The sequence below is a fragment of the Toxotes jaculatrix genome, chromosome 21 (genome assembly GCF_017976425.1).
Source record: "Toxotes jaculatrix isolate fToxJac2 chromosome 21, fToxJac2.pri, whole genome shotgun sequence".
Classification (NCBI taxonomy): domain Eukaryota; kingdom Metazoa; phylum Chordata; class Actinopteri; family Toxotidae; genus Toxotes; species Toxotes jaculatrix.
The window spans coordinates 422,281-437,462 of NC_054414.1; the positions used below are offsets into that span (position 1 = coordinate 422,281).

Consider the following 15,182-nt stretch of genomic DNA (forward strand, 5'->3'; position numbering starts at 1 on the left):
AAATCAGAATTATAGTATGAATACTACTATAGTACAGACTATAGCTTCTTTTCACTGTTATTATATTTAACGCTGTGAATGTCATCTCTCCTAAAGACTGAAGTTGGTCAGCTCACCAAAAAGCTCAGTTTCAGTTGATTAAAAAAAGCGTCTTGGAGAAATTGTTCTTTGTTCTTCTGAAATTTTTTGCTGAGGAAAATCTTTTCATCCATTTCGGTTATGAAACTCGTAAAAACTCCAACAGAATCTATCACATCTGTCAGAGTAATTGTGCACGGTTCAGATAGACAAATTCCAGAACTCAAAATAGGCCTCTGCCAAACCATATCCACTGCTTTCTAAGTCTAGCACCATTGCTATCATTGGCAAATGCACTGCAATATCTACAGAGTAACACCTTAAATGTTTGGTGTGCCAGCATTAAAGGCAGTTTTGTCAAGGCCCTTTCACCCCGGTCCTAAAATGGCCTTGTGTAATTAGATACAGTATATTACCATAAATAAAACATAGCTCTGTAGTGCAGACCAGTAGATCTTATTTATGTTATTTGCATGTAAAATAGGTCTGTAGCCCAATTCTGCAGGAAAACCGCAGACCTGGCAACCCAAAGCCAAATTAAGGACTGACAGTTCTTCTTGTGACCTGTGGTGATTGACACAATGCCACAATCAAGAGAACTGTACTCATGCTTGAATATTGTTTCGGAATGGACCAGACAAAAGAAAGGATGGAAGAAAGGAAGGAGGGAAGAGAGGAAGGCAAGAAGGAAGGAAGAGAGGAAGGAAAGAAAGACATCCCAGCTGTAACGGTGAATGAAAAGCCCTGCCTTGCCAATGTGCTGCTGCTCCGTGGGTTTGAATATGTAGGTCAGGAGGGGTTGAGGAGGTTAATGAGCCAAAGAGACACTTGTTCAGGTAAAATGGCTGGATTATTACTTTTACTACTACTTACTGTGTATTTAAATTGAATTTAGGTTTAGGAGGATAGAAAATGAATGTAATAAAAATATAGACTAGTGTTAAACTAGCTAATGCAACAGTGATGTTACATTACACACACAGGTGTGTAAGTATGTGCTGTTGGACACATGGAATAGGTTTTGGGTTCGAGTCCACAGTCCCATCCGTGGGTTAGGTAACAAAAGCACTTTGGTTAAGGTTAGAGGAAGATGGTAAACACATGGTATGGTGTCTGAAGTCAGTGTGAACTTTTTTTCCCCAACTTTAACCAGGTGCCGTGAGTCTAAACAGAACCATAACACAGTTTAAGGTTTCAGTCACTACAAGTTGATATGATACTATAAATCAATTAATATGTTGCATCTTACTGATATGTTCAGTATCAACATATTTGTGTAAATTAACAGCATGTCCTCATTACGTTTCCTTCCAAACGTAGGCCTGTTTTACTGCTGCAGATTAGTTGTATATAAATGTAATTAACAGGAGACGGGATGCAGGGATTAGAGGAAGGCATCGATGGTTGCTGTTGGATTGGTGGATGGAGGAATAGATGGTGGGATGGAGAGACAGAGGCAGAAAAGCAGGGAAAGAGGGAAGGAGAAATAAAAGAGATGGATGGCCTCTATCAGGGTGGTTATTTAGAGGAGTGCTGTAAAGCTGTCTGGGAATGAACAGATTTCAGACTAATGAGCAAAAAGCAGAGCAGTTAAAGGGGGAGTGGACCGTCTCAGCACTTCCACCATGTGAAACCAAGCCGTTCGCAGGCCCACGCACTGATCGCGGGTAGAGCATTCGCACGTTAGCGACATTAGCGTAGCTCTCAGAGTGGTAGCGTGTTTGGTGTTGTTCTCCTGTCCTCTGTGGACTTGTGAGTACAAACATTGCACATGTGTTTTATGTTTTAGATCATTAGCTCCCAGGTCATCTTTTTAGCTTTACTGTGGGGAATGTACACGTGCGGTAAAATAGTCAAATGCTGTTTTCCAAACTGAATTTTAAAGGATCATTCTTGGGAAACTGAGAGAGAGTTTAAATTTTTGCAAAGGGTATAAGAGTTTTAACTCTTAAGTTTTAACTTTTAATTTAAATAACATAACATTGTCAAAACGTATTGTATTTGTTGAACTCATTTTCTTGGCATTTTTCCTTAATTTATGGTGTTACAGTTACAAAGGTCTTACAGTGTACACATCCAGAAACATCTCTTCACACGTCTTTCACACATCACATGGAAGGAAATGTAAAAATATTGGATGGATGTAACAAGACAGTACATGTCCTTCAATGCATTCATCTATTCAGAGCTGTGTGATTCTTTACCTGCATAAAATTCAGGACCATATACTGCTCCAACCACCGGATTCAGCTTCCAGCCTGCACAGGAGACACACACAACAACAACAACACACAACAGGGTGGATGTTAGCATTCCTGCATGAACTTGTATCTCTACAGAATTACTACACTGTTTTCTTTTCTTCTACTGTTATGTTATACAAACCATCAGAACATCAGTCCTTGCTGCTTTTTGTCCATCCAGTGAGGGGTTTTATTGTATGTCCTCAAAATGTTGCATCAAAATGTTAAATTTAAAGATATTTGCAGTATATATATATTTTGCAGTAACTTTGCTGGCTGATTGTTAAATCATGTTTCCATAAAACATGTCTCATGGTTAAGCTTCATTTAACATTTAGGAGATGCATTGACTGGTAGATACAACAGTTTCTGATAGATATACATTTAAAAAAATCATACATACAGTACACACAAATAATTTTTGAGACAATGACATATAGTACTCTCTTTAATATCTAAATATTGTGTCACATTGTTTTATCTGTTGTGTGTGTGTGTGCGCGCGTGTGTGTATTTGTGTATGTGCAGGTTTGGGGCCTGATGACAGTGACGAATGGGAAACCCTTCAGGGCTGATTCTCTCTGTGTCTCCACCCTCAAACAGGATGAAAGTGTACATCTGTGTGTGTGTGTGTGTGTGTGTGTGTGTGTGTCTGGCCATTTAATTCCCTCCCCATCCATCCCCTCCCCCTCTTTCCTTCTTTTACTTTTCACAGTCTCCATCATTCACTCCCTCTTTCCCTCCATCACTCTTCCATTCCATCCACACGAATGAGTGTCTGTGAGAGGGATGGAGGAGAGAAACACACCCTAAAGGCCCTTCTCTCCCTCTGTACCAATGACTCCTGGCTCTTTTTATTGGCTCTTTTCATTTACCCATTCACTCTCTCTTCCATCTACCAAATTCTCCTGGTCCACCCCCCACCCCTGCCCCTGCTTGAAATCCCCTCCTTTTTCTCCAGTCTTCCTCTTTCTCTGCTGCCCTTTTCTCTTCACCCTGGCAAGAAAAGATCTCACTTTGCTATTTGCGTGATATTTCAAACCAAATTGAATGCCTCTCTGATAAATATTGATTTCATTAATCAAATCTGAACAACTCTTTTTGTGTAGAGGCAGAATCTGCTGCCTGGCTTCCATTTGCAGCTTTTGGTTTCCTTTCCCTTCAGAGTGCAAGCTCAGTGGCTAGAATCGAATCATAATGATTTACTTCTTCTCATAAGTATAACCACAAGATCTGTTGCTCTGTAATGTAGCCAGGTCTGATACTGGCAGTGAAATCAAATGATGAGATAGAAAACTAGAGAGTGGGGACAACGGGTGAAACAAATGAGTCGGAGAAGAAGCATAAGAATGGGAGAAATTAAAGGAAAGCAGCAATTACATGAAACGCACAGGCGCTTGGACGATAGGAAATAAAGCTAAAGTCTCACCGTTTGTGTAAGGGTTTGCCACCTTTTTGTTGGTCATTACTCTGGCTGTTGCATTGTTGACCTGCCAGCAAACAGACAGAGATTAATGTGAGGGCAGACACAAACGTACACACACACACACACACACACACAAACATACAAACGAGCAAATAACTGGATAATCATAACCACTCTCCGTGCCATGCTGGAATTTTATCATGTCAGCAAGTGAGGCTACATGCAGTGAGTGAAATTATCTGATGTTCAACAAAATGTAACATTCAAGAACCAGTCCTCCAACTTAAACAACCATAAAGGTCATTTGTCCCTGGACCCATAGTTACCTGAAATATCACCTCTACAGTGGCAGGAGATGTGCCGCAGATAAACTGTTAAAAATCACTGTTAAAGAATAACATAACCCTTTTATGATGTAACAATGCTATGATAAAAACACACAAACAAAGTGTTTAGGTTTAGGGAGGGATCATGGTTTGCGTTCTGGTAAGTGCTCTGTTACATTTCAAATGGTTACAATAACAAACACATGGTTAACAGTTAAAACAGCTGTGGTCATGGTTAAAAGAAACAAAGCTGGAAACGGGAAATGAAAAGTAGTCCAATTTTTTGTTGCTCCATCCATCCATCCTGACCTTCTCTGTACATGGTCTATATGGCCATCATAATTATTATGGCCTCCAGAGGGATTTGTGTCTTTGACGTAAACATATTGTTTTGGGGATATTGTCACACATGACTATTTATATGAAATGTAACTATGGGTCGTAATAAGATGCTTGAACAAACAACCTATGGGGTCATTTTTTTATGGAAGGACAGTCTCTTCAAGAAAATTAAGGACAGAAAATTCAAAACAAAATGTGAAAACTGGAATGAATACACACAGACATTGAAGTTTGGGACGCAGTTATAAAAGATCTCAACGATTTCAATTTAAGAGTCAAAAAAAAAAAAAAAAAAAAGAAAAAACTTCCCTATTGAGCCTGATCTTGGTGATTTGAAGGGAGAAAGATGTCCAGGGCTACACTTGGTTGTAAAATGGTTTCAAGGGTTTGCAAAGTCACAAAATATTGTGAGGGTTGCAAAACTGCATGCATACATTTCATGTGCAGTCACTGTTGCATTATGCCTCCTGGTGCTACCTAAACGCAAAGCATGGATCGAACTTTATTTTACACACTTGTTGTTTGTTAATAACTTCACAACAGGAGCCCCAAATTATTTTCACACAGGCCCTAAGCGGAGTTAACCCAGCATGCAACTTTGACTCCCAGAAATCACATTCATATACCGCTAATTTCTCAATAGCAAATATGTTATGGAGGAAATGACCCAGATTACATTTTCTGTTCACCAAGTCACTAAATTGTTAATATGTCAGAATGTCATTTGTTTTCCAACAGTATTTGCTCTTGCAATACAATATGAGCTCATTGTGACAAAAGCATAATTCAGCTTTGTCAGCAAGCTAATGAATGTTTCTTGAACCTAAATTAAAGTGCTTTGGTACCTAAACCGAACCACCACTAGAACCCTGGTGTCCGGTGTCAAAATCCTGTGTTTTGTACACCCACCATCCACTCTGACTCCAATGCAGGCAGCATTTATGTTTACGTTACATTTACGTTAGCACAATGTTAATGGGAAAACATAGTAGCAGCAGAATATATAACATGATTTCTAAGACACAAGGGGTGCTGCATGTGAGTTTATGGGTTTGTCAGGTAATTGTAATTCCTCTATTAGATGAACCTTAATGAGTTAAAGTGGAAAAAATCAAAAATGAAACTAACCCAAACCCTAACCCATGAAAAAAATATGGTGACATCAAAATGGGACACTAACTGTTAAGGTTTCAGGGCAACAAGTATGAACAGGTGTAAGGTACACTGGTAGATCACTGACTGTCATTTGGAAGGAGTTCATTTTAAACGATGGATGTTTAACTCAAAGTCAAAAACCACTGCAGTGCACCACACATGCCACATACACAAACACACATAACAAAATCTATCAGAAGCAAATCAGAATTCAACATTTATGCCAAAACAACAACAACAACAACAACAACAGCAACAAAAACACTGCAACACGCTCACATGCCACTGAATAGATCTGTCTTTCTCTTTGTCACACACACTTACGGATCAGGGTTCGGCATGCAGTGTTCAAGGTGCAGCAGGCAGGTGGGAGAGAAGAAATGGATGTAGGAAGAGAGGGAAGGGATGGAGTACTGCAGGAAACATCAGGCAGGCAGAGAAAGGAAAGAGAGAGTCAGGGGGAGGAGGAGGGGAGTCAAAGAAGAAGAGGGGGTACAGGAAGTAAGGAGAGACAGGAAAAGGAAGGCACCTCTATTTTTCGTCCTTCTACGATTGTACCATTTAGTTTCTCCCGTGCACGATCAGCATCTGCACTCGTTTCAAATGTTACAAACCCAAAGCCCTGCAGTGGCAAGGAGGTGGGGTTGAAAAATCAAGTGACAAAGGAAAGAAGTCCCGAAATGAAAGGATGAAACAAACAGGGGAAAGAAAGAGAGAAGAAAAAGACATAAAGCACAGATGAGAGAGCTGCAGGTCAGGAGGAGGCCTAGATCTAGAAGCAGAAGCCAGAGAGACATCAGGCTGGTTAGACAAACATGAGAAACAGAGCTGGAGTTGCAGTAAGGAAAGCTGGGAACACAGGACATCAAACCACAGACAAGAGCTCTGTCTATTTTAAATTAAATTATGTATATTAAATTACCACCTCATCACAGTGTGTGTATGTGTGTGCATTCTTTTTTATTCTCTCGTCCTTCTAGCACCACAGACTCTGCTGCACATGCAGTTACAAAAACAACTGGACCTAACCAAATTAGCAGATGAAGTGAGAACCTCCACACGCACAATGGAGTGTGGGATGTGCATATGCTTTTTTGTGTGTGTCTGTGTGTTTGCTGTAAGATGCAGCTGCTCTGCCAGTGTGCAGAGGCCCCTGTGGGAGAGCAGATAAGTGCCATACAATTACAATCTCCACAGGATCAGTCAGTTGTGACTGTCTGAGCCCCAGGACGTAGCTTGCTCATGACACCCTGTCGGTGCCTCAGACTGGGCCTGGAGATGCAGCTCGCTCAAACAGCCTGTAAGTGGGTAAAACATGCCCCCGAACCCTCCACTGCAAAACCCTGGCCTAGCTATGTCAATGAGCTTAAAGCAGGCAGAGAGTAAGAGCTGAAAAATCCTCTCTGCTATCACTGATCATTGCCTCGGTGAGAGGGTGTTAATGTTACATTTCAACCTAGTTGAACTTAAATCAGGATCTCTCTCTTCAGGAACTTGCAGGGAGACATTTTAGAGTCACGAGCACCTGTTTAATCACACCTAGTCTCCTGTGGACACTTAAAGCAAGATTTCTGTTGTGCTACTTTTATAGCCTAATTTCATCTACAGTGTGTGTAAGTTATATGGGAGTTTAATAGTTCTGCAACAAGTCCTTCAAACTATATGACAAAATAATGTGGCTTAAGTGCCTTCTAGGAGTGGCTTGTTAGTTGAATATAGGTTGTATTTAGTTAAGAACACATAACTCATGCATGTTTTTTTTCTTGGGCGACAGTCTCAAGTGACTGTGATTACACAGCTTAATTTTATAGAGGCTTGGCAGTTGTATCACATATCAATAAATCATGAATTAACCCATTTAAGAGGCACATTAAAGGATTGCATGAGTGCAAATAATGAGTAAATATAAAACAATTACACAAGAGAAGACTTAGCAAGTTACCCTTTTTTCTGAATCCCTTTTGGGTAGTACCACATGATGGTTGCAAAAGACACAATGGCCTCTAGCATCAAGTGGTGGTAACTGAAGGTAATGGTATGCTGGTCACAATGTATCAAATCCCGATGACAGTGAAATACCATAATATTCTGCTAATGTTAGCATAATGTTAGCTAACGTGGAAAAATTAAAAGGAATATTCTACAATGCCCGACATAAAGTAAACTAGTGGCCCAGATTGTGGATAACATTTTCTACCCACATAATGCTTTCATTTTTCATGCAATCCTGTTCAATCATATTAGAGAGAAATACAATAATCATGATTGATGGATGTCAGTAAAGTTCTTCACCTTATCACTACTTTTTCAGTCTAGCACCATTAAACTGGTGCAAAAGCAAAGGAAGGTGGAAGGTAATGAGAGAGACTTTCATGAAACCGCTCAAAAAAAAAAAAAAAACGAAAAAAAAAAAACTTTTCAGCCCTGGATTGATGGCTGATGTTTCTCAGCTCCACCCAGCTGTTGGTCTACTTTGGATTAAAACTCTTTTTCTGGAGTCTATGGTTACATCGTTGTCTTTACATTGTCTAATTGAGATTGATTCTGGTGAATTTATAATGACTTCTGTGGACCCCTAGAATTCGCTGAAGAACCAGATACCTGTGTCTTAGAGTAGTTTTGTCCATTTCATTTTCGACTTTATTCGTTTCAGGTAGCTTGTGGTTCTGCAATGGACACTGAAACAGTGCCACATGAGTGGAGAGTCTGTCCTGAATACATGTTTGCAGCCTGTTTAGATGCTTTGCGGATGAGCAACTTCAAAACGACAAACCACTGTGCCTCTAAATTCCTCTGTCATGACTTATTTCAAATGTCAAACATAGCTGATCTCACAGCACAGCTCCAATATTTTAGTACAGAAAGTCAAGTCAAGTCAGTCAGTCACAAATGAAATGGTGCTGATCCTGCAAAAATAGACCTGCTGCTGCACAGTCCACAGTGGACACACACACACTCTCTTGGGTAGAATGGCAGCAGACTGTCTCCAGCAGCCGGGGACGGAGCTGGATCACAAACACTTGCTGTGGATTGACTCATACAGACAGACACTGCTGGTCCCGGTCTGCTTTGTCACTGTAGAGTTTAGTTTACTGCATTTGATATGCTTAACAGACATGCCTGTTGGCCGGAGAGCCAATCCTTTTAGCTCATGTATCCTGGGCCAGTTGTTGCACTGTAATTGCTTCGCCAGATAATATGTGCGCACGGCTCCCGGTGTTGTGATCTTGTATGCATATACAGGATTCACTGCCTTGTGGTGATCACAACAGGCACACAGGCCCACCCTTGAGAAGGGGAGCAGATAAAAAATACATTTAACACTGTGAAGTGGGAGTGAAATTAATCCCTCTGACATTCTATTGCCATGTATGGGTATGTTCACTGCTCTTCAGCCTAATGCAGGTGGTCTGCTTTCTTTTCATGTATAAATAATTCTGTTCAAAGGCGCTCTAAGGAATGGGATGCTCTAAGGAACAGGAAAGAAAGAGTAAGTGGGTTTCCAGGATAGGGTGCTGACTATGACATATACACATCTTTCTCTGTTACCTTTTAATGATCATGCTAAATCAAAAGTAAATTTCTTATTAGGCATAAAGGAACAGATACGGAGAACAAAATCATTTTACAGCTGTAACCTGCTATTCCTTATATTTGTCCTCAGTATTTAGTACTATGTGCAGGCTTTTACTGTGGTGTTTTTGTCCCATATCCTTTGAGCAGGACCAGGATATCCTGAATATTCTTTTCACAAAGCCTTGGTTTCTGTTGGCAGCCTGCTTTCTGTCAGTGGCTATTTATGGTGGCCATTCCACAAGAACATGTACCTGGTAATCCTACCAGGATTATGTTGCACCAGCTAGTTGTAAATCCATTACAAAGTTTGTAGTTAATATTTATTAACTAGAGCAAGTGATTTATTGAACATATCTTCTTTAGGAATGTCTTAGCGGGTAAAAACTTTAGAATTAATATATGTATTAATTAATTAATATTATATCATTCACAGAGTTCAGGGTGAGAGAGAAAAACCCAATGCTACCATAACTGACCTTATTTATTCTAATATTACTGGTATAACTTTTGGAATTATTGGTGCTATATGCAGGGGTTAAAGTGTGGTGGAGCGGCACAGTCAGCACAGTAAATGTAAAAACTTAAATCTGAACAACAACAATATCTGATCTGATGAGATCTATCTATCTATCTATCTATATTTATATCTATATCTATATATCTATATATAGATATATAGATATATAGATATATATCTAGATATATTCTATGTAAAAATGATTCAGCTGTGTTTTAATTTGATCTCAATTCCATCTTATTTTCAGACCTAATACTGTCCTGGATTCTAGGTGGGTTGAGAATATTAGCATACTGTTAATACATACTTTTTAGCACTACAGGTTGGGGAGCTAACCAGGCAAGACAGTGTGTGTGTGTGTGTGTGTGTTTGCAGACTGTGTGAATCCTAGCGTCAGCGTTAAGATAAGTGGGAGCTATTCATTGTACGTCACAATGTATGACAGTTTGGTAAGGTGTAAAATCTGCCTGGAGGCAATTGCCACTGATAGGTCCATAATTACTATTAGACAGAGGGAAAGAGAGCTGTGAGGACAGTCAGATGAGTGGAGGACTACAAGAGAAAAGGAGGCCAGGAGACAAATACAGTCAGCTGGAAAATGTGTGTGAGGGTGTTCAGGAATGTATGGTTACGGTGCACTTACCTTGGAGCCTCGCTCGTTAAAAATAATCTCCACGTCTAAAATCTTGCCAAATTGCTGCGGAAGACAGGGAGAGAGAAGAAGGGCAGGGGATGAGGAGGAGAGGAGAGAGAGGAAGGCAATAATTAGAACATGGTGACCTGCACAGTTCTCTTACCCTACAATAGAATAAAATAAAATAAAATAAAATAAAAAAACTTACTCAGTAAACTCAAACTTAAAAAACACTACACTCCATACTTGAACACCCTCCCCCTCACTACTAAAAAGGTGAAGCAGTCAATGCTCCGAATTAACAAACTCCTCTTCACCCTACAATGAGATTAATAAAATATCCATTTACTCTTAATGCTGTTTAATGCTGTGTTTGCTCTGTTGTGGTAATAAAGAAGTGTGTGTGTTTGTGTGTTGGGGACTAGGGCTATGCAGTGTTAATGAACATTACGATGGTGGATGCAGACGCTATAGCAGTGCAATGCCTCGGCATGCACCGCTGATCTTAATGATGCTCATCATCTCGCTTTTCCTCTCCCCGTGAGCAGAGCCAGAATATTTCTAGTAGAGTCAGAGGAGGACCTCTCATTTAGAAGAAAAAATGGGGGGGGGGGGTTGAAGGGGTGAGAGAGAGTTAAGGGATAAACCATAGGTCTGTTTATCTTCTCACAGTGCAGACCTTCATAGTAATTACCTGCTAAAGCCCTCTCTCAGCAGTCTAACCATGCATTTGGTACCTATAGCTTCTCTTCTGATCTAGCTCTTAATGGTCTTGATTGGCTCCATGCTTCACTTTAATTGGCTAATTACGTAGAATGAAACTTGATGTTAGTGACCATGCATTCCAGCACATAGATGCTGGTGGTAAATGTACGGTTGTCATATGTGTGGGTTTAAATAGGATAAAGTATTGCCTTATGGCTTTTAAATGTTGTAAACACTCCAGCAGCTGCTGCTCTCATCATGGGCTTGAATGTACAGTAGAGATATGGAAACAAATGAAAATAGGATCAGACCTGTACAGGCTGATTTATGGACGTCTTATTACACATGGTCGGTCAGCACGGTGGACCTCTGACACCAAAGGGCTTCCTCCCAGAGAGCATCCACAGTATATTTTATTTAGATGTATGCACATCTATCTATATATCTCTTTATAAATACACACACATATGTATACACTAGAGGTGTGCCATCTAAATCACCTCATGATACGATTCGATTACGATTCACAGTGTTACGATTCGACAATTCACCAATTATCGATGCATCTCGATTCATCTTTTTTTTTCCCACATAGAATGTTTCTTTTCTGACTCTGTAGTTACTTGTAAAATAATGTATATTTTTAAATATCCATTCATTGAAGTAAAACACGTTTATCTCTCTTTTCTTTATTATTAACTTTAGCAATTTCCCAGCATTTAGAAAATATAAAGGTTCATTTAAACAAAATGTCTCCACACTGTCGCTTTTAAACCCGATGTGTGAACTGCACGCTGTGACACATTACACGCCGCCATCTCTTAGACTGAGGTCCATCTCCTAAAATTAGGGCCCCATAAATTCCATTTTATTTTTTCCCAAAATTTTGTTTTTTCCATTTTAATTTTTGGGAATTATATTTTTTCCATTATAGTTTTGGGGAATCTACCCAAAAACAGTGTGTTTTTAATGTAAATGACTAAAATGTACACAAATTAAATAAAAATTAACTGTTGAGTAGTTGCATCTATCAATGAATACAACATCCACAAAAAAGTATTAGTTTTCAACTCCTCTGATAAAAGAAGAAAAAAACATTAGCTCGCACATGTAGTTCTAAATGTCATTTTGTTTCATTTATTGATGTAGATTAAAAACAATATTAATACTATAAAATCAAAATATATATTGTGTGGCTGTACTGACATGATTCTGATTTGATTATTTTATTACGAACATGTAAATTAAAAAAATATCTGTTAAAAAAGAAAAAAATAGGGAAAGGAAATTGACAATATTTCCACTTCTATTACAATTTGATATCTTGATTTACATGTCCAGAAAGTAATCCTTTTAAATCTTATTGTATGTCAGCCAGATTGTTTCTCATATGGGTTTTGGACACTATATGTGTCCAAAACACTTACGTTTCCAGTGAACGGAGTGTTGACAGAATATGCAACACTTGACGCTAACCCCTCAGCACAGAGCCAAGCAGTTCGCGTTGAGTTTCGCAGTTTTTTCGCTGACGAAGAAAGAGCCGTAGGCAGCTGCTTTGCCATGCTCACATTGTTTTGAAGGGGGAGGGGCTTAGTCTGTGGAAAGGGCTTGTTGTGCCACCCAGATTTATGTGTCCGGGGGGGCACGCGCAACTTATGATTTCTTTTGTTTATTGTTATCAAGAAAAAAATTAGCAAAACTAAATTCTTGATGGTGTCAACATGTCAGTTCTCAACATTGTCGGTATCAAAGTTCACAAATAGCAAAGAATGCGTTCAAAACTGAACAAAAAATAAAAAACCCATCACATAACAAAATTAATATTTAGTACTTTTGCCATTAGCAGGCAGTAGCGCTTTAATCCTGGCTGGTGTGTTCTCCACAAGCCTTTCACACTGTTGAGGGGTAATCTTCTCCCATTCTTCTTGAATTACTATTTTTAATTCTTCCAAATTCTTTGGTTTCCACATTGAAACAGACCTTTTGATTATCCACCAAAGATTTTCAATGGGGCTCATGTCTGGGGATTGAGCTGGCCACTCTAAGACCTGGATATTGTACTCCCGCAGCCAAGTTCTACTTGACCTGGATGCGTGGCAAGGGCATTATCTTGCAGAAACATCCAGTTTCGACCTTGACGGAACAGTGCAGAAGGGAGCATGTGGGTTTGGAGAATGGCACAATACTTAGCAGAGTTCAATGTGCCATCACAGACAGTGAGGTGACCAACGCCAGCAGCACTCATACATCCCCAAACCATGATACCGCCTCCACCATGCTTGACAGTAGGTACTGTACATGCTGGAGATAATGCCTCACCTGACCTTCTGCATACCCTCACATTAGCACGAGGAGCATTAAGCTGGAAACTGGACTCATCCGACCACAGAATCTTCTTTCAGTTCCTGGCTGTCCAGTCCTTGTGTGCTTGGGCCCAGCAGCGCCAAGCTAACCTCTGCCTCTTGTTGATCAGGGGCTTCTTAACAACCTTTCTGCAGTGTGTATCCAACTGCTGAGGGACTGCATCTGCACTTTCTGGCTATATGGCGGCAGCTGTACCCTTCCTGGCTGTGAATCTTTATCTTTAGGCGTGTTAAGTTCTTTGTTTTAGCCATTTTTGATCTGAAGAACTTTCAAATGTGCTGGCTTTATATAGACACAAAGCACCCTAGCAAAAATTGTCTTCAATAAAAAGGACGATCTTCATTAGTGGGTCAGTGGTACCACAATACTCAAAGTCTTTTTATGGAGCTAATCAATTTTAAGTTTTTAATGGCTGATTTTAGGATTGGTTTAGTATTGTGGCTGTGACTGTACAAAAACAAATTGCACTTGGAAACTTAAGACTGATTGTTAATGCAATATATCACAAATGCATGGGGTGTCCGAAAACTATTTTCCACCACTGTATATATATGCAGAAAATCTTCGTTATGAATGACACCTGTGATTAAGCAGCCAGCATCCTGCTGCTAGCACAAGCAAACATCCTTGGCTTCAGCCAAAACATTGACGTGACATACATGAGACTGAATGTGATTGACCAACATCATGTTTATAGATAACTAATATTTTAAATACAAAAAGATGTGTTGCCACTCTTAATTATTGACGTGATAGCTTCCACAACTCTCATTTACGTGAATCAATGCGCTAATGTTTGAGCATGAGAACAGACCTTTTAAACTGTGAAGTTAGGCCACTATAGAACAGCAAACATGGTACAACAGAAAGTATGTGGATTAACTGGCTTTGTATTAAAGGACCCAAATGTAAACACTCTAGCAGGCAGATTCAGTGAATATATTTTAATGACAAAAACTGGCTTACAGGCTGATGCATGGAGAAACTTAGAGTCCAGGCAGGCAGGAACAAAACAGCAAAGCTCAGCAAATCCAAAAATTCACATAGGAAAAAAATCATGGACCCCAAGCTCCATGCATCCATGCATTGTGATTTGCGTATTACTCCTTTATCTGTTATTCTGAGGTTCTTTTTTACCCCACTGAACTTGCAGCGTTGCTTCCAAAGCAGCTGTAAGCCACATCTTCAGTCTTGTTTCAATGATTGGACCTCATTTTGGACCTCACTGGACTTTTCACAACTCCAAGTTGGACAAGCTTTAAGACTAAGTTTTGCAGAAATGCTGATCATTCCAAAGGGTTCAATCGCTTTTTCTCGTCAGTGTATATATATACTGATGTCTTCATCCTCCTCTAATACTTACACCACTACCTCTAAGAATATAAATAATGCAAGAATTGAATTACACTGGCTTTCAGAACCTTTTAGTTTTCAAACGCTTGTTTGCATATAAGAGTCAGATTATTCCTGATGAAATACACACTTCCTAAACAGTCTGAGGTCAGACTACAAGATGAAGGCAATCCAGGCTTGAATAACTCAAGTACTGAGGCAATTAGGAAAAGATGCAGACACCACATGGACACGCACACATACACAGTGGTTTGAACAGTTTATGTTCACAGAGAACACCTCTGTTTTAAACAAGATTTCCAGCATCACTCTCAGATGCTGCTCTTTCAGTCAGACTGAGGCTAAAGTAATTCCATTACCTTGTGTTAGATTTTGGTCCTTTACATTTCTGTATTATTACATTTATATTTTTTTTAGTTTGTGTTACAAAACAGAAAAAGAACATTTTTCTCTCTCTTTTGTT

The 15,182-nt window shown here is 39.5% G+C and overlaps 1 protein-coding gene across 2 annotated transcripts in view; it reads right to left on the reverse strand.

Moving 5' to 3' along the window:
- Positions 1–15,182, reverse strand: part of rbfox3a (RNA binding fox-1 homolog 3a) — a 55,727-nt gene that overhangs the window by 19,973 nt on the left and 20,572 nt on the right. For both annotated transcript variants that reach the window (XM_041067197.1, XM_041067196.1), the window contains exons 3-6: positions 10,307–10,360; positions 6,100–6,192; positions 3,751–3,811; positions 2,283–2,336 (exon numbers count right to left, since the gene is read on the reverse strand). In XM_041067197.1, coding sequence (XP_040923131.1) covers positions 2,283–2,336; positions 3,751–3,811; positions 6,100–6,192; positions 10,307–10,360 — 262 coding nt within the window. The remainder of the gene's footprint in view (positions 1–2,282; positions 2,337–3,750; positions 3,812–6,099; positions 6,193–10,306; positions 10,361–15,182) is intronic.